This window comes from Temnothorax curvispinosus, unplaced genomic scaffold (genome assembly GCF_003070985.1).
Source record: "Temnothorax curvispinosus isolate PA1 unplaced genomic scaffold, ASM307098v1 QBEX01006737.1, whole genome shotgun sequence".
In the NCBI taxonomy this organism is placed as follows: Eukaryota; Metazoa; Arthropoda; class Insecta; order Hymenoptera; family Formicidae; genus Temnothorax; species Temnothorax curvispinosus.
This window is the reverse complement of record NW_020216517.1, coordinates 29,630-53,379: the sequence shown is the minus strand read 5'-3', so window position 1 is coordinate 53,379 and position 23,750 is coordinate 29,630. Positions and strand designations below refer to the sequence as shown.

Here is a 23,750-nt window from a genome sequence, read left to right as displayed (position 1 = left end):
ATCGCGCGGCGGGAATGAATTTTTTGAAGGATCGTCGTTTTCACGAACGGTAGGTAGAAGAGACGAGGATGAGAGACTTGGTCGGCAAGCCTGAGATCTCGCCGTCTCACCTCCTCCTGTCTTTCTCCTCCTTCTCGGGCTTTCTCCCTCGTCGTTTCGTCACACCTCCGCACCTCCTTTGTTTCAGCCGCTTCGCCCTCGGTTTTTCATACGGCTTTTTACCCGCGCGTTTCGCCACTTAACTCCGGTAGTGTCGCGTCATCGCCGTGGCTGTCCAACGGAGCCACTAAGGACTTCGTGCGGAGATATTGGTGGTATGCGAGAGAGACGTCTGGTCCATCTCTACCTTTGATCCGTCCCCTCCCACCCTCCTTTCTTGTTAAATCTCTCCTTCGTCGGATCTAATATCGCGAAGGTTTCGCGGTGCAACGACGACGAGGGTTAATCCGTTGAAAACGGGTTAAATTACGAGTTAAATTAGATCCATATTATTCATTAACGCAAGATTGTTTCGCGTGAATCAGTTTTAATAGGAAGAAAGTTGTAATTTTTAGCCCAAATTATTGCTCTACGAAAGAGTGACTTTCTCGTAGCCTAAACTCGCAAAAGCTTCTTTGAAAAATCTCGAGATACTACACTTGATGTTTACTACCAATCACGAAGCTATCATGAACCATACATTTCATTCACAATAATTGCCGTTATTGCAATTAGGTTGTCATGAGTTACAGCACAGTCTACATGATGAGAACGAATTACATCCGCGAGCTTCCGCGATTACAGCGTGACCAACGTATCGGAATCTAATTTTGCCTTAATAGAAATTCAGTAGAACCGTTAAGAGAAATTTAAGAGCTAATTGATGACAATGTACCTACATTATCAAGGCAGAAAGCGTAGCCGCATCAATCGAACATTTTCCTTTTCTTGCTTACCCTCTTTTTTATATCAAGTTTGAAAAAAACCCTTTTTTGCCTAAAACGCAAAGGGCGCAGATTTCTTTCTCAGAAGCTATTTTCAGAGATGTCAAAAAAAAAATAGAAATCGACAGGAAATTTTCTTACCTCTTCCTGTCACGACTATTGTTCCACTCTGTTTTAATAAAACGAGACAAAGAATAACGACGGAATACCGACAGCGCGAGACAATTAACTTAAAATGCATTGGCCTGATTGAGAAAAGGTTCGTCCGAGCGTCTGACCGTCTGTCTGTGAGCATGTCTGACAACGTCGAGCATAGCCGTCTGAATGGGCTTGGAATGCGCCGCTGTCCTCCCTTTCCCTCTCTGGCTCCCCCTCGCCCCCAACATACCGCCGATGTATTCCCTTTATACGCAAACACGTATACCTGGTTCCTCACCCACGCCATATATAGGACCCCCATCCAGTGATGGATACGAACGAGGCATGAACACCGGCCGTTTTCGGGAAAACATCGATAATCGCCGTCATCGCGGTTTGCATGGCTCGTCAAGTCTCTAACGTTCGAAAATATCGCCGTGCAAAGAAATAGTTTCACTAATTCGAGTAAATCACTCTGTAGATTAATCGGCCGGTATAGCGTCGGCCGCGGATAGTTTCGAAAATCATGAACCTCCAATTATGCCCGCGAATACGTTGGCATGATTTATTAATTCAATGAAGAACCATTTCCTGCACGCGAGTCGCTCGTTCTGTTAACTTCATTAACCATCGATCTACGCTATGCGAGAATAAAAAGCGTTCAGTAAAGGCAGTATCATTCTATATCTCTATATCAAGACATTATTAGGGTGATCTTTTAATTCAAGTAATTTGTTCTTCCTTGAACGTACAATGTTACTCGTCACAAAAATATCTTTGAGCTTGCCAAATTGATAATCTTAATACTTTGCGAATATAAATATAGTAAAGAAATATTCTCTCTCAAAGACCACATTTTCATAATTCCGAGACCTTCGAGACGTTAATAACCTAGCCTGTTGAAGGAGCTACGTTTTTGTAGCTCTTGAGAAAGTTTTCTTTTGACCCTTCGATCACGCAGGACAGTATTATAACAGTCCTATAAATCTAGTTTTTCCTTGTGAATTCTATCGTGAATATTTGCTTCAAAAAATAAAAAAATTTAATCTTAACGCAAACAGACGTCCTAAACAAAATTTATAAAGGCTATTCTTGTAACGATGTTCGTCGGGACGGACATGAATGCATTTAAGAAACACTTCTTCATTATGATACAATCTCCCGCTGCCGATAATGCGGCGAAAGAAGCACGGTCCTCGGACCCGCGCAAAAAGATCCTATTGAAAATCAGGGTTACGCGATTATGTGCTCGCCGATCCAGAACCCCCAACCTCTTCCAATTATCCCGAAACTATTGTCCTTCCGCCTTGCGATCCTCGGTCAATATCTTCTCTTTCATGCTTGGTTCCTCGCGAAAGGAGCACAAAGGAGCGGGTTCCTTCATGGCAGAGCTACGACGCACTGATTAAAAATTATCACCCACCGACTACAAAGGGGGCACTTGCCCGCCGCTCTCGCTGTCCCCTTCCCTCTCCAGACAGTTCTCCTCCTCTATCATCCCCTTCCTCAACCTCCTTTTCTTTTTCCTCTCTCGCCGACACTTCGTCTTCTTATTTATCTCGCCCTGGTCCCTACGAAAGCTAAACAAGCCACGGTCGCCGAGCTTGCGGTCGAGGAAACTTGGCAGACGAATTAAAAGTTACAGTCCTCCCCCTCCCTACGTAAGATAAGAGTTTCGGTTCGTGGCTCCGGTGGTGCGTTTATAGAAAAGAAGAAGCGATCGCTCCTAAACAAATATTCTCAGCATGCAGGATATGACAAGATATTTCAATCTTTGCTAGAATAGCAAAATTCTTACACTAACGTTATATACCTGTGTATAACTAAATGCTGCTTCGATAAATAATAATAAAATACGAAGTATATTAATAGTGATAATAATCCAACTAACTGTAGAAAGCATTTACATAAATTAATATTGTTAAACGTATAGCGGATCTATTTCCTAGATTATCCCAGACTTCGTTTAAAATTTTTTATATAAACTGCATAAAATTACGGCGCATCACATTAAACACTTTTTGTCATTTAAATTTCATTGAGGGCAAACAATTACGCAAATTCAAAGGCCCATTATGTTCCGCGAGTGCAACGGGACTTGAGCGATTTTAACGATGCCATTCGGCAAAGAATCCTGCGTTCTCTTTTCTCGACAGGGGAGGATGGAGTACCGCTGGATTGACAGAATTCTAGACCGTGATTCTTCACTTTCGCGGGACGATAATAAACGCGCCTTTCAATCATTATTTAATTCCCTCGCAACCGGTATTTAATGTGCGGTTTCGTCATAATGGCATGTTAATCGCCACAGGAGAGAAAACCGCTACCGCTGCCTCCGTACGGACGCCCCGGCTTCTCGATCCTCAGGATCGATCCTTCCTTTCTGACGTACACACGAATACGCCCATCGGCATTCACGAGCGTCGGTCACGAAAGGGGCCGTGACTCGCGACGTGATTCGCACGTATCGTTGCCCTCACGATAATCCCAATGCCAGTGAACTTTCAATCCCGGAGGAGCTTCGGGCTAACCGGCGCTGAATTCCCGCCATCACCCAGTCATTGCCGTCCGCTTGCTAACTGGCGCATCGCCGATAAAATGTTGAGCTTGCGTTCGGGGTCACGATCGTACAATGAGCAAATATTTATGGGACAATTAAGACGGGCGTGCACCTCGATGAATACGAAGAAAAATGTCTACTAATCGTGAATACTTAACTTTTACGGCTTGCACATGCAATAATTGTCTCGTATATTATTTATGCAAAGTTCCGTGTATTGAATTAAATTCTGGTCTAATTTATTGATGTCTATTATGTGGAAAAATTAGAGTATTAGATATACGTTTTAAGAGGTGATTACGTATGTATATGTAACTATCAGTCGTGGCCGATTTAACTCGTAATTTCGAAATCTTCGAATGCACCACGTGAAAGAAGTCGCCAGTCAGTCGGCATAGAATTATACCAAGGCATTGAAATGAGTTCTGAGAATCCGGGTAGAGGACTCACTGTCTTAGGTGCCGTCCTGGAGTCCGCGAAATTGATGACTCGTCCTAGCCCAGTCCATTGTGTCTAATTTGCTAATTTTAGACAGAGGTCATTACAAAGAATATCGTTCGGATCCACGCAGATCGCAAAGAACCGTTTTATATATCCGACTAAACTTTTGAAATATGCCCGCGTTTCTTGAGCAGACCAGAATAACGAGATTTACATAAATGATAAATCGCAAAAACGTTTGCAAGTTTTAAAAAATTGGATATTATATGTAATTTCTTCATCGAGATTACCATTATCGACTCAAACATGAATTATTGATAACGCGGGCCCGATGATTGTAGACTCAACGGAGCAACCCGCACATAATTTAAAACCATAATTTTTTACCCGGTACATTTCAATCTCGCATTTAAGGCAATGCTACACAATAAATCCAAAGGGACAACTTGCACGTGCGTCTCGCTGAATCAGCATAAAGAAGCGTGGCGCGATATAACGACTCGTCTGATATTGTTATACGACTTGTTACGTCGTATTGTCGCGACTTTAATAACTATCCGATGGACACGATCGAATGTATTTCCATCAGTACGCCACAATAGATCCACTAGATCCTAAAGAACCTAACTCTATACAGAGAAATATATTCATATTCTAGTAAAAAAATTAAAGACAATATAAAGTATTATAAATTCGATATGTTATAAATATCCGATATTAAGCTATTCCCATTTTATCCTCGATATTCTGTCGCGCGTTGTTTAAAAGTGATATTCTCTGTTTAAATCTTGATGATAGTTCCAAGCACGTCGCTGAATTTCGATATAAGGTGGAGAACGCGTGATTTGGCAGTGCACGAGTCTGCCACCCGGCCGCACTATAAAAACCTTATCGGCGATCTTCCTGCAGCTCGAGTGGGGACGCTTAATATTAATGTCTCCTCTCTCGCGGAGGTATCCTTGCATTCGTACATACCGGGTGCTCCGGCAGAGAATCGCAATTTAGAGTTCACTAGAATTATCCGGGGACAGTAATTTGCTATTATCTTTAATTTAGCTGGCACAATGAAAGAATGAGGCAATTTTAATTGGAATACAAGTGCTTTTTCCTTATTATTTTAATCTTTAATTAAATCTATCCTTTTACGAACTGTGCTCTTTAAATTATCAGTACTTGTCAGGAGTTATCTGTTTGAACATATTAAAAGATCTCTAAAGATGAGAATTGATTAGATAAACATATCGTTCACATATAATAAATATATATGTATATGCATATAATTATGAAAAGAGAGATTCTGTTGCAATTTACGTCGAATTAATGTGTCAATCGTGCGGTAAATAATCGCAGCTTGACTCGTGTCAACCTTCGAACTCATTTGACCCAGAACGAAATGAAGTCGGTCTTTGACGTAGCCTTGATCTTTCGCGATCTTTCATCCTTGCACCATGTCGAGGATCACCCGCCGATACCGAGGATCGAAATCGTCATTAATTCCACGTGATTCCGTACTTGCCCCACCAATCCGTTTCCAGAGCCTCATTCTCCGCTCCGTTCCGGGCACCATGACTTTTACCTCTAATTGCGAGTCACCTCGCCCAGGGACTTTTCGCAAGACAGACCGTTGCACGCAAAGGTCATCGAGTCGTTTACGAAGGAGCAAATGTTATCCTTTAGGCGCGATAACGGCCGTCATGATGAAGTGGAAATGCTTGGCACGTTGTTAATCAGAAAGTCGATGCTTCATGAGAAGAGAGACCAAAATCGATATACAAAGAAATCTCAACTCCCGCGCGATCGGAATCCTTCCTACGTAATCATGATAAATGCCGCTTCCTCGCCATACTCAAATTTACTTTATTCGGTCGATATAACGGGAGAAACAATTAATTTTTAAACAAATAATCCACTCTAAACAGACGACCGTTCGAAAATGCGATAGTGAAATTAATAATTGTATGCTCGCTGATACGACAAAGATCGCAAAAAATTATAACGACCATGCAGCGATAACTGTCGCATCTACAAGCCGATTCGTCACAAGTTTGTAACTCAGCCACCCTATATAAGATCTCGTGGCCGCATATATAGCCGTGCACCAGGTACCAACGTCTCGCATCCCCCAGTATAACGTATGAACACCATGGGCCCGAGGTAGTATAGGAGTTTAATTGGTGGTAATATGAATCCGCGTAATATAAACCGCCATCAGTCTCTCGCCGGGAGAGTGAACGAGCGGGAGGAGAGGACCGACGGGCGGATCGGAGCGGAGGGCGAAAGAAGGAACACGCGCGGCCCGAAACGGTGTGTCTCCACCTTCGTAATACCGACGGCTCTTTTTATCACTGTCGCGAGATTTGGCGCTCTTTAAGCGCGCCGATCGTTGATTACGCGAACGATAATTCACACGGAGCGGACGGGAACCCTAGCGCGGTTAATCGAGACCTCTTATCAGACACACGAGCGAGTGATCCTTTGTTGTTACTAAAGAAGGCCAGCGGCAGTAAGAGAGAGAATCTACATAACTGTACATATTTTATCCTCCAAGCAAAATATTAAATTGTTTTACAATTGACAAATCCTTAACTAAAATAGGTTTTGACGACCACTAGTTATTCGTTAAAGAAAGCTAGTTTTATCAGATTAATAAAGTCGAAACTGATATTACCAAACCGCTACATGACAAAACGTAATAAATCGTTCAAGTTGTTGGGATTACGCCTCTGGAAAAAAACCAAGATCCGCGCCAAATCACAAAGGCATTCAATAGAAGCGTGGAGAGACTGCAGACGCACAAAATCTCGCGGGGTAGCCCGAGAGCGAGAAGTCGTTGACAAAAAAAATTACATTGCTCGCAATTCTGGAGCCGCGAGAAGAAGAGAGGGAGAGCGAGAGAGCGGGGAGAGAGATAGAGAACGAAGTTCGTTGACTTTCCAGGGACGCGACCCCAGCGCGATCGGTGGAAGATAAATACCCGGGCGGGCGCGGAGGAGGATTCCCGAGCGTTTTCCTCCGGGAACGAACCATCCTGCCATTCCTCAGAGTCCTCCCTTTCGCGCGCCCTCCCCGAGGACCCCACGCATTTTCTCTAATGTATTCACAAATCTTCGTTCTAACGCGGCGTTATCATTCTCCCAGCAGCCCCGGCCGTCTCGTACGGTAACGATAGTGGTGTGCGCTCTCGCGCATACGTGCAGCGAGTGTGCGAGTATGCGAGACCGGCGCGACGGGTGCCCCTTTTTTCCACCCTCCGCCGAGGGGTGGAATTCATTTCGCGGCCCAACGCCCTCGACTCCCACGAACGGCACCGCCGCCCGCCGTTCGATTGCTTCGATTATCCTTACCTTATTCCTCGAAGCTCATCCCTTCAGCCGTTCCCCGACCATTACCGGCACTAGGAGTTTGCTTCTTTCCCTCGATTTCGATTCTCGTTCCGCGACATCGAAAAGCATCCCTACGCGTTTCTGCGACGCCGACTCGCGGTCGCGGGAATTTATCACAACAGGCATACTCAGAAATCGCAGATGGATCTCATCTACGTCGAAGAAGGGAGAGGTGAAGCATTCTTAAAATTCGTGAAAGAACGGAAAAAGTGATTGACCAGAATTAAAGACAGTCAACTAAAAAATTAGACATTGTGAAAATACTGTAATATTCCATTTCAACCGTAATAAATTGTAAAACAGATGTTTATAATACTATATTGAAGAACTCGATTATATTCAAAATTTTAGAATAGATTTTTGTATATCTCTGCGTTATTCTTGTCACGATGCATTATTTTTTTTTAAAATATAATCAGTTTTCATATATCTCTTGAAAAATGTTCTCGAATCTCTAAGATAAATGTACTTCATTTCAATCACAATTTTGCTGCACGCTGTATATATTTAACTGGATTAAATTCTCGAATTCAATTAAATATCCATTTTACCAACATTACAGTTGAAGTAGTTATAAAATCTCTTGTATTGTTTTGTCTTGGAAAAAAAGAACTATAATAATGCTAAGCGACCATCCATTTCCATTATAATTTCGACTCTCGGGACTCGTCCTCGACTTTTCATAAAACTTTACGTCTCCAGTTACGTACGTCGTCGGGGCACGAAGGCGTACGTATTCATAATCGACTTGCCGCGGGTATATGCAGGATATTTCGAGAGTGGAGATAGGAATATTCCGACAGGACACCGCACTGGTGCCGGGGGTAAGGGACGGGGGAGTTAAATTCGCGTCGTCATTCCAGAATATGAGATTTCCAGGAGCGCTGCCGATAGATAGCCGGAAGAGGGTCAGGCAGGACACACGGGGTCGCGAGTCCGTGAGGGTGGAATTTCAGGGATGGATAAGGCGGACGGGCTGCGCGAGCTGCTCTCTTCCGTATGTAAGCCGCATAAGCGAACGAGCGGCGCACGTGTGTGCGACACTACGTATCTACTATGAGAAAAAGAAAGAGAGACAGACATAGTGAGAGAGTGTATGTGTGAGAGAAAGAGAGAGAGAAACGGCGGAGAGGACATTATTGGATTCTGAGCATTCCCGGAGTTATTAAAATTCGAAGCCAGCCGCGAGCAACACAGCGGCGGCGCGGGGTTCGCGGAGAGCGGAAGGACCCGGACGGAGTACGAAAAGCCACCCCGTCGTGAAAGAGGGGTAAGACGCTTCCACGAGAATATTAAACTCCCGATACCGGCTGCCCCTCTTTTAAGAAGGGCCTTCCGTTACCTCGGGCATAACAGCTTGTTCGCCTGCGCGACCGGCTAACCACGAAAAAGAGAATAAGAAATGGGGAGATTGCGTCTCGGAGACGAGACACTTAACAGGGTGGAAAGTTAGCTGGAGATCGGTCGAGATGGATACTCGCAATTCCCGCAAACATGTTGCTTGTTACGGCCACGAGCTCGCTCGAGTTTGTTAAATTTAATTTACGTTGAACAAAATTAGTAGTCGACGAATTTCTTTTAATTAAAAGTTCTCTGCGATGCGATAATCCTACCACTTCGTCGTATCTGTATTTTATATAGCAAGACTAAATAAAATAGAATCCTTCAAATCAAATTATATCTAAAAAAAAATTAAAACTTTTATCTATTGTACAGTTTATTCCTATCTATCCCGAAGATACCCGAAGAACAATGTTCACTATGAAAAAGCTAAGAGACCAGCAAACATGGTAATTTATTAGTCGTCTCATATTACGTGTAGTTAAATTTGCCCATCAAAGTTATTATTACATTAACTCGATATTTATTATTAAGGTAACTATCGCAAATCGATCGCATTAATTTATTAAGACCTTACGAGCTAAATCTGGCGACGTCCAACGTCCGATTCGCCGTGACCCCGCAGAGCCATTTTCCTTTCGCTTTTAACGTAAACGGACTATTATCGAGGAGAGGCGATCGATCATCCGAGCCAATAACAAATGTCCCCGTCGAAAGTAGCTCTCTCGACGTCGCGGCAAACACAAAAGACGACGGCGAATTTTCAAGAGGGTCCCAGCCGAAGGGAACGTCCAGGATTCACCTTCGCGAGGGCCGGATTCGGACAGGGTGGGGCCGATGTAGATTTCACCTACATCGCTACACGATCGCATGTGAGCAAATATAGAGATCCTCGGCGTAATCTGCGTAATCGCCGGATGACGTCGTTCATCGATCATGTCGCGACAATAAACCTAATATGATTTAGCGCGCGGAGCAATATGGCCGGAGACGAGAGTTGACCGTGCTCGAGTCGTGCACGTGATTATCCGGCGGTTCCATTATTTCGAAAACACATTGTACACGTGTGCCATTGTGTGGCAAACGATCGCTGCCAATTGCCATTTATATGCGGTACGTTTATCCGTATCTACGTAGGATCCGTTATTCATCCGTTAGGTCGCACTAGCTTTCGTGACAATGCAGCTTAATCATACGTATGAGTTACCGTTAATAATAATTATTAACAATGTAAACACGTAATAATACATACTTTGAACATTCGATTGCACGCACCTTAAATTATTAAGTATTGAGAAATGTACTGCGCGTGTACAAATGCGGGAGATCAGCTAAATGCATAAAATTATTGGTGTCAATTTGCACGGTTATAGCATGAAGAATTCTTACTTAAAAGTTTTTTAAGATATATTGTATAATTCTAGCAAAATCCTTTCCATAGCCTTTCAATAAGTGATTTGTTATGTGAAGCTGATTACAGCCTCGGGTTATAACGTATCTTACATACAGCGACGAAATGTCGGATGAATTTTATGAATTTTATGAATGGCAAAGATAGGGGAAGCCATGATCGACAAACTCGTAAATTTTTAATTATGTGGACTCAGTCGAAAGCTTTGATCCTTCGGGACTAATTCGCGTTATTCTCAGCACCCTCTTTTTCATACAGAGCATTCATTTTTCAGCTCTTACCATCGAAAAATCGATCGATTGACTGCACTGCTCTTTTGCTCATAAAATTAAAGAATCTGATAAAATTGGAATAGTAAATATAGAGAGAAAAAGGGGGATAAATATAGTATTACATTTGTACACATAATGACAATTGCAGAGAAGAATCTTAGTCGTAATAATAAAAATCGAATAATAATAATAATAATTGCATATATTTTAGTTAAAAAATATGCAAAAAAACAACAAAGAAATGTTTCAATAAAAGAGATTAAGACTAGAAATCGTGAGAAATTAATTTTCCTCATTTATCGCGCAAAAGTGCGAAAATACAATATCTTCATTAAGCTAATTTCCTCGTGAAAAAGGCCATACCCCGCAAAATAAAATTTCACCCTACCCAAAACCGAGCATACGTGCAAATAAAACTGACGGGATTACGATCCGCGAGCAGGAAAAACGAAAGGCGGATGAACCCTCGCGCGCGCGTTTGATTTTTGGGCTGGCATTGCTGCCTGTCGGCTCGGAAGAAAAGCCTTTAGAGAATTTTTCCGCCTGGCAGGCCCGGCCGAATATTCGTCCTCGAACGAGAGATGGCGGACCTATCCAATCCGCTTTCTCATTTCCGTGATTGCTGTTTTAAATAATTGCATCCCTCCGTACCATCCCCTCGCCAAGCCGTTTGTACAATATATTTCGCTGCAGAACCCTTTACCACACCATCCATTTCTACGCGCCGTGAACCGTCGAACGTAGCTCCGGATAATTCGCGATTTTTAATTAAATGCGTCCGAATTTGTTGGCAAGCATTTCCAATGCACTGCATATAATTAATTCACGGAAATCGCATTTGGCGGTTTTTCATAGTATCGACGATACTTTTACAAAGAGAGGATTGCAGATGAGACGCGATTTATCACAACCATCAACTTTTTCAAAATGATGTAATTATAAAACTCTGTACTAATAACCGGGAAAATATTATTCGCAACGATTCATAAATTAGAAGCTGGGTTTTTACGAAGGGTCTTCCGGATCAGAGTGCGCGGCGAGATCGGCCATTAGACATTTTATAACAAGCTGTCGCAGGGGGAGCATATCATGTTTCTGTAAAGCCAAGCATCTCTCTCGGTCAGCCCTTCGGCCAAACTTCCCCAGTGAACTTCAGTCACCGCGCCGACGACCCCTGCAAACGATCGATCGTCTTCGTAACGTCGCCCTTCATTGTTTCCGACACCCTGGTGCCAACGGCGGGAAAAAATTTACATCGCCGTCCATTTTCGACACAGTACCCTCTTAGCTTAGGGTAAACTCAGAGCGCGGTGATAATACGGAGCGAAGGATGAAACCTCATCAAAAGCGACAGCTGATTCGAAAAGATCGTTAGCTACCTTACGAAATTACCTTGAAGTGTTACATGATAAATAGTGATGGAAACTTGTTTAACGCTTCTAATTTAGTCCCTAGTGGAATAACGATATAAATGGAACATCAAACGAATTCTATTCTTTTCTTTATAATAAATATCTCTCGACTAACAAATTAGTTGAATTTTGCATGAAATACTTTCGTAATTCTGTTATTTCTCGAAATAAAGATAATACGATTCTGAAAACTGGATTTTAAATAGGGTGAGAGTAGGATAAGGGAGAAGTAGGATAAATAGGACAAAAAGGGGACGTGACGTATCGCACACGATGACGACTGTCGTGCGAGACGGCCCTCACGAATCGAAATCGCTCGATGAAGGCGAGCCGCGGGAAACAACGAGCGGGAGAAAAGAGAAGAAGCAGGGAAAGAGGCAAGAGAAGGAAGGGTGTTCCGGAGAGACGGGTTGCGCGGTAAGGAATCGGGAAGGAGGAAGAGGAAGAGGGACAGAAGCGCTCCGAGCAAGTGCTAAGCCCGATGCCGAGAGTGCCCAGGCTAAGCCCGAAGGCAGAAAGAAAGGTTTTATCTGCTCGCAGTTATTTATCGCTTTCCGTTGTAGCGGTGGCGTTGGGGCACGACCAATCAGAAGTCAGTATCCCCGGGTACCAGTCCGCGCCATCCGCATACATTATCGTGCGGAGCCTCGGCCATTGTCTTTCCACCGTTGTAAATCACATTTTATTCCCTCGCTTACGGTTTCGTTTTATTTATTTGTCGGAGAAACGTATCGCTACCGTACTCGTGGCCAACTCGCGCGCTCCGCACACGTACACGCGCGCACATACGCACGCACGTGAGTGTACGAGGACAGACGAGAGCGCGGGCACGCTTGTGTAGGTGGACACACGTGCAAAATCGAGAGACACGTATTTTACAACGTGTGTGCGAGAACGCAAACGAATACGGGGGGAGAGAGAGAGAGGGGGGAGGAAGAGAGAGAGAGAGGAGAACAATGTGCTCCAAGTTGGCTTCGCCTCTTGACCGCAGAACGTGTGAGAGGAAAGGGGGCCAGGGAACCGCAACGAACCACTTCGATTTTTATTAAGCACCCGAGCCCGACCGTCGTCGACGACTGTTTAACCAAATTCCATCGCTAGATCATCCCGCGCCGCGCCGTGCTCCTGCAAAGATTCATTCCAACGTTCTTTTCTTTCCTCCTCGCGTATCGGTTTTCTTACGATTGAGTAGTTCTGCTTAAAAGAAAAATTTAAAAAATTGAAAATTAGAAGAATCTCTAAATCTGAATAAGTTACTGTTCAAAATTACAAAGTTACGTAAAATGTTTAAAAAATGAAATTATTTCATCCTTCTCAAAATTTAATTATGCAAATAGCATGTATCTATTTCAATGTATTGCACAATTTATAATGAATCGAATAAGCGAAACGTTCGATCAGAAACAGAAGCGGCGCGGCGCGCTATCCATCCAGCGAAAAAGGATTGATTTAATACCACACGTCGAACGGACTTTATACGCTCTTCGTGATACGTCTTAATTATACGTTAGGCTGTTGCATGCAGATACTTAACTACAGTGTTGCCATTCCGACGAGGCAACGAGTTTCTCGCTTCGGAGTCGAAGGTCGAAGGGTAAAAATGTCTGCATGAAGAGAAGGACCGACTGCTAGCTATCCGAGGCGGTCTTGTACAAGAACACACTCTAACAAATCTAACCATTCTAAGATTAGTTATTGTTATTCCAAACAAATATAGGATTTCTTTGTCAACGCTCGTGACATCGATATTTAAGCGTTGCAATGTTAGAAACATATTTATCTTGCTGCTTGCAACACTTTTGATATTTAATATGATGTTAATGCATGAAGGATGTTGAAAACGACTCTCGACATTCAACATTCACATTGTCTATTAAGTCTATTTGAATGTAGCAACGCTGTGACGACGACAAGCGTGTATGCCCGTGAAGGCATTAAAATAAATACAATAGAGAAATGTGCACTCTTAAGAATTGATCAATAAAATTTAAGTTTCAAATTCCGAGTTGCTCTTCCGATTCTTTTGCAAATTTTTTTAGTTGCACATGATATAACTGTAAAATATGACAAATATGTCATATTTTTTCTAACGCAGCTTTACCCGCATCAATCGCCCTCGTGTGCATTTTCCAAGGTTTTCAGATACCTATAGAGATAAAAGTCGCGTGTCAGCGTTGCTACTGTAACTTGTAACAATAGTGGCCAAGTAGAGGCTACTGTCTATGACGGCAATCAGAACGAGGTTGTGAAAGAATTCTACACATTGATGTTGGAGGCGTCGAGGCGGAGAGAGAGTTTGGCCTGTAATGTCGTTTCTCCGGAGTAAATAGACTAAAAAATATGAATAGAAAACGCGCAATATTGGTCGCAACAAGACGACATTTCGCGAAGCCTTTCGACCTGCTTCCAAATCCAGGTAGAGTTCCTTGGCAATGCGTGATTCTGAGATGTCCATCTGTTTCCGGTTTCCACCCATCTCATCCCATCCGCGTGTCTCCCATTCCCGTAAAAAAAAAAAAATGACCATGAAAGCCTAGCGCAATGAAATAAAATGCCAAATGCTTGTGACAGTTTCAGCGGTGCAAGTAGACCATGCAGGCCAGGCTCTCTCCCAACCTCAGTCGCGTCCTGGCCATCAACAGGTCAGTACGATAAATGTTATTCAAAGTTATCAGTGTGTTTGATTCGCCCGATAGAGCCACGACGTAACGCGGTTTAGGCGGTGCGAGATGTGTGACTGAGGTTGATAAATGTATAATTTATACTCAAAATTTCTACTCAAAACATTTTCCACATAAACAGTAAAAATATAATAATTCCTTTATGCCTATCTTAAGCAAAATATACGTTTACGGCAGTGATTTTACGAACAGTACGATAAAATGTACTTATATAACTTCTGACGAATTGAATTTATTTTCGGAATCAAAAAATGTGATTATAAATAATAACTGAATAGTTTTTTATACCTGACAATATACATCTTAACTTCACCGCCAATATGTTGTCTGCGTGGATCTATCGGACGTCTGCGTTTTTGGAGTAATCAGCGCTTACGTAATAAAATTTACGAACGTACGAACGTACAAAACGCCGCGAGTCTCCAACGGAGAAAGAGCTTTACAGTGTGCTTTGATAAATTTCGCGTTACGATGAACGGCGTACGGTCACCGCGGGGGTTGAAAGAAACTTTCCACCCACGACGACGTGAATTTGTCTCCCCGCGTGACACTATTTCCTTTTCTCTTGTCATCTTCGAAACAAACCTGCGGAGGGCAGCCGCGCGGAATGGGCACGGAGAATGGTCATACCCCACGAGGGAAAAGACAGCATGAGGGTGCTTGATTGGTGGAGAAGGTGGTCGGCGAGGAGGTGAAACTTTAAATCGCTGTAATTCGTTTTCACGGGCCTCCGCCAAACCCTCCGCCGACACTGGTCTCAGCATCCTGATTACTTTTCCGAGCCCCTTCGAACCGCACATGAGCGTTCCTGTTGTTTTTTTTTCCTTTCCTCTTGCCTCGACCACTCTACACGCGCGCGACTTTTTGTCGCCTGCGAAATTAGCCATCGAATTAAATCCCCGCCTACTCTGCGGAATCACTTTTTTTTGTCTTAGTAACTCGAAACCGCGCGCTGATGCTTGCCTTAAGTTTCTTTTCCAATACCCTAGTCGATGTGCCACCCCTCAGGTTTCTTCGAGCACGACCCACCCTTCCATGCAAATGAGCGCATCGCGATTGTTAATTTGCATCTGTGCGAGATGTATTGTCCCTAGCATGAGTCTTGAAAGCAGCAGAAACCCTAACTAGAAAGAGAAGCATGTCTAACTTTTTAAATTTAGCAATATTATTAATTATTATGTAAGAGTTACGTAGGTACGTCAGTGAATAACTATGATACGTATTTAAAAAATAATTCATTTGCAACATTCGTGAACGTAACTGAATTGTAAAATAGTAGAAAGCAAATCAAGTATTCTTAAACTGAAGTGCTGAAACTTGTACAGAATTCTTAAAACTATCAAGTTGAATTTTAATGACTGAGAATTCTCTTTCTACGTGCAAAAATATATTTGTACGGAATAAAGCGAAATATCGGAATATATTTAGCATATTAGATTTCGTTGTAACAAAAGTTTAAACGGTCATAATGATAGATAAATGGTCATAGCGAAGCGCATCACTTGACTATATGTATGGATAAAGGTAGCCTAAAAAATCGATAGTTATAAATGTACTACCTTTGTGGATACAGATACTCTGATACTGTATCGTTCGTCTACTCAATGATTTATATCCCTGCTTATGAACCGCATTGATTTCTCCAGATATACCAACGTTACGCCTATACAATTTTATACATTTATTCGTGCAATTCGGTTAGTTTCGTACTATTTCGATCGTGCGACAAGATCTATCGCGATGTACGTTTGTCATTTATTTTATCAATATTTCATAGATGTTTCAACATGTTAAATGATCAGTTGTGAGAAATATATTTAGATGTTGGATAATAAAATCTTTTGCTAGATACATCAACCATCGTTCTTTCAATGTACTTATATTGGAAATATTAAAATGTAAATTTTCAAATACTCTCAATTGTTTTCAAATGAAGAGTGTATTATTTCAATTCATAATAAGAACTTAAACTAATAAAACGCTAACTTTAGTAAATGATTGATTTAATTACTGTATAATAATTAATTAATTATAATAGTTAAAAATTTTAGCATGTTTTTCCTTCTCACAAAAAATATTTTTTTTTTTATAATTACAAACTTCTCTACACAGATTTCATAAATAATTATGGATTTATTTTACTCGTATTTCCTATATATCTTTCACCCATTGTAGCGAGACGAAAATTCAATAATGACATTCTACGATCGTGCGCTGTACACTACCCGAGACGACTATCCGTGTTTCGCACGATATTTCAAATAGTTTCCGCGCTTGACGGGCATCCAATTACACCCGGCATCGTCATTATCGCCCGGTCACGGTATACCATCGCACAGAAGTAAGCTCTTCGACAAACTGGAAGAACGGGGTGGAAAGTGGGCGGCCGTCGCACGGGGGATAATGTCAAGGAGAAGGAAAGTCCAATAATGAGACGTCCTCGCTTTGAAGTCCGCGCCGGCGATCCGGGCGAATAGAGGTCGGGGCGAGAGAGCGAAATGCGCGCGGCGCGAAGAGATGCGAGTATACGTGAAGAGATGCAGTTACACCTTCCGGAGGATCGCGAATCTTGCCGCGTTGGTACAGAACGATTCGCGAGAGTGACGTATCGACTAAACAATGTGCCACGTTCGAGAAGACACGGTGCCGAGCGTGAAAACGACATCCCGATCGAAATGACTCTCCGCCTCTTCCACGTCGCCTCGTCCGCTTCGTCCGCCCCGTCCTACGGATGCTCTTCCGTGACTGTTGCGACCGTTGTCTCGGCTGCGACGTGTAGCGAAATGTCACGGCGAGGCACGCCGGCCCCGAGTTCGTCGCCCGCGCTGGGATTAAATCGTCCCGAATAAACGTTTCGAACGGAAAACATTGTTAACACGCTCGCAACGAGGAGAAAGGAAATTTAGGCAGGGAAGCGTCGAGAAGCGAACCTCGAAACTTTTTACTTATATTTCATTGCGTCGTTCTGTGCCAGCTTTGAATCAAGCTTGTCTTACGCGGAGTGATCCAGTCTTACAATATTTTCGTTTATCTATGTGTTTTAAAGGCGCGAGTAGTATTATTCTTTTACATATATTCTTTTATTGTTCTTCTGCCATTAGAATTTTGTTGAAATTAAATTGAATTTAAAGAATTAAATTTTATTAGCTTAATTTTTCAATCTTAATTCATTAAAAATCTTATTTATTTTGCCCACACCTTTGAAATTATTGGGACATCTTTTATAGATGAATGATATCTCCTGTACGTTTTAAAACAATTCATAGATACTTTTGCCATAATTTACTATATGCATAATGAATATTCCCATCGCGTTCGAGGAAATAATTTTCTCTATGGCAATCTCTATTTTTATACGCATATGATTCTTTTCTAAAAAAAAAAGAATGATGAAGGCGTGTGATTCTCTCATTTGCATATGTGATTCGGTACGGGTCTCGCTGCACACGATCGTCACGGTAAACGACTACTACGACTACAACTGTGCGCAAGGTCAAGGGTCATCCCTGACCCTACCACTTTTCGACCCCCTTGAAAAAAGTCTGTAATGATCCCTCGTGACATAAAGCTATTTTTTTTGTCGCCTCCCACTTGCATCCACCCTACACCCGCAAATGACATGCCCCCGCGATGCGAAGAATAAAGGGGCATATAATAGGAGTGCGTACGTACAACCCCGGCGAGGGAACTCATCCCTCGATCTTCCACGCAGTATATCGATAATAATAACTCTTCAAATATGCACGCGAATAGTGATCTATATCCTTTTCTTACAATTGCACGAAAAAAAGGATTAATAAGATTATTACAATCTTTAGAATTTTTGAAAATATTTTCGAAAAAACTCTACTTTATCGAACACATGAAAGTTTCAGATTTTGTAATCTTTTTCATACATATCTCTAGTGATAAAATATTAGAACAATAATGATAAAAATTACTAACGCACGCAATTATTTAATATATAGAGTATTATTGCATTATTCTTTTCCTTTAATCATGTACTTTGATGAAATTGATAACAACAAATAACTATATAACAAATAAGTATATGAGCGTAAAATTATCAAAGTTACGCAAATTTAAAAAAAAATGTCACTAACTACAAATTTAAATTTTTATTTGCTAATAAATATCGCAAATCGTCGATATTATTACACAAAAAACAATTACAAAATGCTTCTTAAATATTCACATTTATTCTTCTTTGAATTTGCTATTATACGAGTGCAAAAAAAAGCGAGCGGTTAGTGGAAGCCGCCGATAAAAGTTTTAGTTTTCCAATGATTGATCCATGTACGTAGTCATTTGCTGAAATGACGATCGCTCGTGGGAGAAAGAAATAAAGAAATAACGCGAAAAGTTTCCACCGTCATTCAATGTCCCTGCTTTCGAGATGACCTGTCATCGACTCAACCTTCGCGGTATAGCAACCCTCTTAGTTTCACTTTGTCATTATGTATAACAAAGTCACAAGTTTATCCCTACGTAGAGTACGCGTGTCATAAAATAATGGATTTATATTATTTAGTTAAGAAAACTCCCTGTCGAACCGCCATCAGGCTGAGATATTTATTAAAGTATATAAATAATTTCGTTATTAATAAGAAATCTCTACACATTTAGTTTGAAAGTGTTGAAATTTATATTATATCTCACGTAATAAGCAATAATATTAATAACAGTCTTTTTAGATCTTTTTATCTATATTTAATATAAGTGCTGTTAATACTTAATTCACATATTTATTTTCCTATCATTCTATCTACGAATGAAAGCACAGTAGACCCTCGTATAACACGAGGGAAACGTTCCGTATTATATAAATCGATGTTATACGAGTCACATAAATTATATATACTTATATGGATTATGTATGCATATGGAAACACATATTTATAAAAGATGAAAGAGTTTATTATAAAAAATGTAAACTGAATATTAAAGATATAATAGTGAAATATTTTTTATTTTACTTTAAAACAAATATTAAAATTTTTCCGTCGTGTTATACGAATCCATGTTATATGGGGGTCTACTGTATAATGTTTCAAGAACTCTACAGCAGGGAAACGTACATATAAAATTTTCAAAATACAAAATACCGCACTCACGACGCGTGTGAAGCAGTCCGTCCAAAATATCCCCCACGTGAAATCATCGGCTAACCCCTCATTCCGACTTTTCTCACTACGCTCGCCTATCACGCATGGTTATTAACGTAAAAAAAGGGCGCGCATTAACGCTACCCTCCCGGTTACCACCCCACCTCGGCGCCATAAATATAAAAAACAACCCTCACCCCTGAGATACCCTCTATCATCCGTGCCTGAAACGTGGCGCGTGGAAAACACGATTCGAAACCGACATATGGAGTCCCATTGGGTCAATGGCATTGACGAATCTCCGTTGAAAAAAAAATTGATTTTGAGGTAGTTAATGTTGCGCAACGTCGCCTTACTTTAGTCGCCTTACTACAGAGACCGATTCCAATATCCCCGATATTTTGCAGATTTTTTTACAAATATATCATTGTCATATAATATAATGACTATTTCACATAATATTAATTATTCTTTCCCTATCGCATAAAGAATACGGTAAAAATATTACCACAAGAATTCGATCAGCGTTGATCATTCGCCTTTACAAAGATTTAATGCAGATACATCAACAAATTATTAATAATTTTTCAGTTGCAATAATTATAAGTCAATGAACGATTTGCACAGTGTAAGTGTAAAATAATGACGAAAAATATTACGTGTAGTTCCCTTCTTTGCACGGTGCGAGGAAGGGGCCCGATAGATGGAAAAATCGCCCTTTCCACGGACTTGTATGTGTTGCCAGGGGCAGTAATAAAAAATAACCAAGATATACAGCGTAGCCGGCCGTGCCTTCGGGGGCATAACTCCGCTAATGTACCCCACTGAAACCTATTCTCTGCTCCGCTCTTTTCGCCTCTCCTCCCTCCCTCGCTTCCCGATGCCGTCACCGACCCTTAGACCATCTTGCTGTTAACGCGGCGGAGAGGGCGGCTCTTCGCATTAAGATCTACGCGCCGCGAGACGCGATATCCGTAAATTTCCTGCCGCGCGAGATCACAGCGAGCTATCTCACGCATGAAACGCCCACGACCTATGCGAAATAGATTCGTGTTGTAGTTGATTGTGCTTGATAAAGTTAACGTACTATTATTTCAAAGTAGATAGTAAGATATTAATATGACCATAATTAAATAACTCGTTAAAGCTTCTGAAAATGCTTTGACATTTGATTTTGATTATATACACATATCTTTGATTTACATACTTTGAAATAAATTTTCCTTTACACGTGTAATGAGATTTTTAACTTTGAAATATACTCTGGTATACAAGCTTCTAAAATTTTGATTGAGATCAATTTAATTTTTTACATTTAATTGCAAGGCAAGATTATATTAGCTATTTACATTCCTAAGACTTAAGCTGTAATGAAATGTTCAACACTTCAATACGAATTATTTCGATATTTAATATCTCTATAATTAGAAATACGAATTTTAGATACAGTAAAGTACTTTTAGATAATTAAACGAAAGAGAAAAGGCCATCTATAGATTCAAACCGGAAACGCTGCGCGTAAAATGGAACTTCTTTGCTTTCGATAAGTAATTTTAGCGCAAGGTCTATGCTTCTGACTTCTCCCACGCCGGCATTAATTACGGGCGTGTAACTGGAGCGCAGGAAAGAACAGGGATAGCGTCGTTGGTCGAAGGCTGCGGAAAGAAACGGCCGCCACGGAGTCATAAACGTGAGTTATGTCAGCAGTTAGATAGTTGAATCTCGGTATTCTGCGGCGCGCTTTCGGTCCGTTAATATCTTCATTACTAAATCATCCTCGTCTCTCCCCGAGATTCTTCTCTCCTTGCGCGCATACACAGGCGCGCCTACACACGTACGCGCGTATACGCGCTTGTACACAGAGCACGTGTAAATAGACCAGACGGCAATTTCTGGATATGGTCCTAAGTACCGCCATTTTCATCCGCGGCACATCTCTCTTTTATACTACCGCCCGATAAGGTCAATGGCAGAGGTGAACTTACAACTTAAGTTCCTCGCGAGATCTCGCAACGGATTACCGTCCGCTACAGTAATATACTTTACAGCGCTGATACAATTAATTGCGAGATAACTGCGATAATCGCGATATTCAAGTATAAAATTCACGACCCCTATGTACGTTATGTAAAATTAATTTAAAAACTCTCTCTCTCTCTCTCTCTCTCTATTTCTCTCGCTCTTTCTCTACGTCATAATCTGATTAAACGTTAAGTGCAAGACGCGCCTTTTTCTCGCCGTTAAGACAAACCGCGCACGTAGTACTTAAGAATTTTGGCGATCCACCTGATCGTGACTCACGTCTTTCTTACGCGAGTGATACACCGAAAAGTCATGACGAACGGACGTGCCGTGGCAATGCGAACGACAAGAAAGGAGCGGCGCATTTGAATCGAAAGAGTCTTTTCTTCTATCCCTCCCCTCCTCCCGCTCTTTCTCTCTCGCTCTGTTTCTTTTTTCGGGCCTTCTGTCTTCTTGCTCCCGTCCGTTCCAGCTACTGTTGCAAATGCGCTTTCTACCAGGAATTAAACTGGCGACCTTAAATTAAACCGTCCGTACGGGCGGGTCGTAGGGCCTGACACTCACGATAATTCACGTCGACCCACGTTGATGGTTGAGCCGTGTCGCATACAAATGGCGAAAATTCGTATGGTCGTTACCTCCGTGTAAAACGAACGAAAAAAAGAATGCCGGCACGGACTCGCGGACGAAAATAAAGAGGCAGGGAGAGCAAACGAGGTAACGTCGTGTGCAATGAATACTATTGAGAATGAATATCCTGGAACGTGATGGTAAAATACTTATTAGTTCTCATGCTTTCTACTCATATCCGGGATTAATTACCACGAGATATTAAAACATCCTTGTTGAGGGCAATTCGAATTGATACTAAAAATTGTAATAACGCGTATACATATAATGTGAGCTAATATTATTTTTTAACGTCTCAGAGAATATGTTCTATACAGAAAACGCAACGAAATTTTAATCAAATATTTGCTACAGAGTTAATCATTAATGAATATTAATCCAATTTAATGATAGTCATAATGATTCAATGTTCGTATAATTACAGTTCTTCATTCGTTAAATACAATATGATATGTTAACTTTTACATAAAGCAGCGTAGTTTTGATTGAAATGAGTTCAAATGATCTTTTTTGGGAAACTTATAAAAATCCACAAACACACGCTTTGAGTTGCAAATGGGATGAATGACGCGGCACGTGCAAATTGAAACTCACGGCGAGTCCTTTAAAAGTTATCGCGAAGGGGACTGCGGGATCTCTCCTCGGTCGAAAGAGTAGAAAAGATCGCGTTAACGACGTGCTCGACAATTAACCCCAGCCGGAAGGGCGGAGGACTTTCCAGCGCGGTACGGCGAGAGCAAGCTGGGACAATTAATTAATGCCGGCTCGCTCGCTTAATTCGGGGTGCAAACGAGTTGGATCCTCGGCTTACCGGGCATACCGGTAGCTCCTGGCTTCTGATGCAACCTGTTGCTGTGGCACGAGAGAGGAGAGGAGAGGCGCAAAAAGAGAGAGAAAGAGATAGAGAGAAAGAGAGAGAGAGATAGAGAGAGAGAGAGAGAGAGAGAGAGAGGGTGAAAAGGTTGGGATATAGGATGCCTTGGTGGTGGCCGACTCGGGGGCGGCTGTGATGCTGCGAGCTGGCAATTAAGCCATCAACCCTTAATGAATGAACTCGCTCGAGCCGAGCCACCGACCCTGCCAACCCCATTAGCTAACTAACCCCGAGTTATTTGCATGTCTGACGGCGAGGGTGAACGCCGAGATTCGCCGGGACAATTACAAGTGACTTTATGGTCAGGTGCTTAAAGGCTTAAAGCCGACAAACTCTTAAATGACGCTCATCACCTGGATACGAAATCTACTCCGTGAAAAAAAATTCGTGAAATCATGTATCGATACGCTATATTGCATGAGATTTTTTTGCTAGCAATCAGACACTGAATCTGATACCGATATATATTTCGTTCTTTATATAAATATGTTTAGAAGAGAGATGAATTTAACTCTCGTTTATTAAACTTAATTTTTTAATAAAAGTTTGCGCTATAA

The 23,750-nt window shown here is 41.7% G+C and overlaps 1 protein-coding gene across 3 annotated transcripts in view; it reads left to right on the top strand.

Moving 5' to 3' along the window:
* LOC112456284 (zinc finger homeobox protein 3) overlaps positions 1-23,750 on the top strand; it is a 136,489-nt gene that overhangs the window by 95,867 nt on the left and 16,872 nt on the right. For 2 of the 3 annotated variants that reach the window (XM_025018714.1, XM_025018716.1), the window contains exon 6: positions 14,453-14,523. The exons of the other annotated variant lie outside the window; for it this stretch is intronic. In XM_025018714.1, the coding sequence (XP_024874482.1) occupies positions 14,453-14,523 (71 nt within the window). The remainder of the gene's footprint in view (positions 1-14,452; positions 14,524-23,750) is intronic. 3 annotated transcript variants of the gene reach the window in all.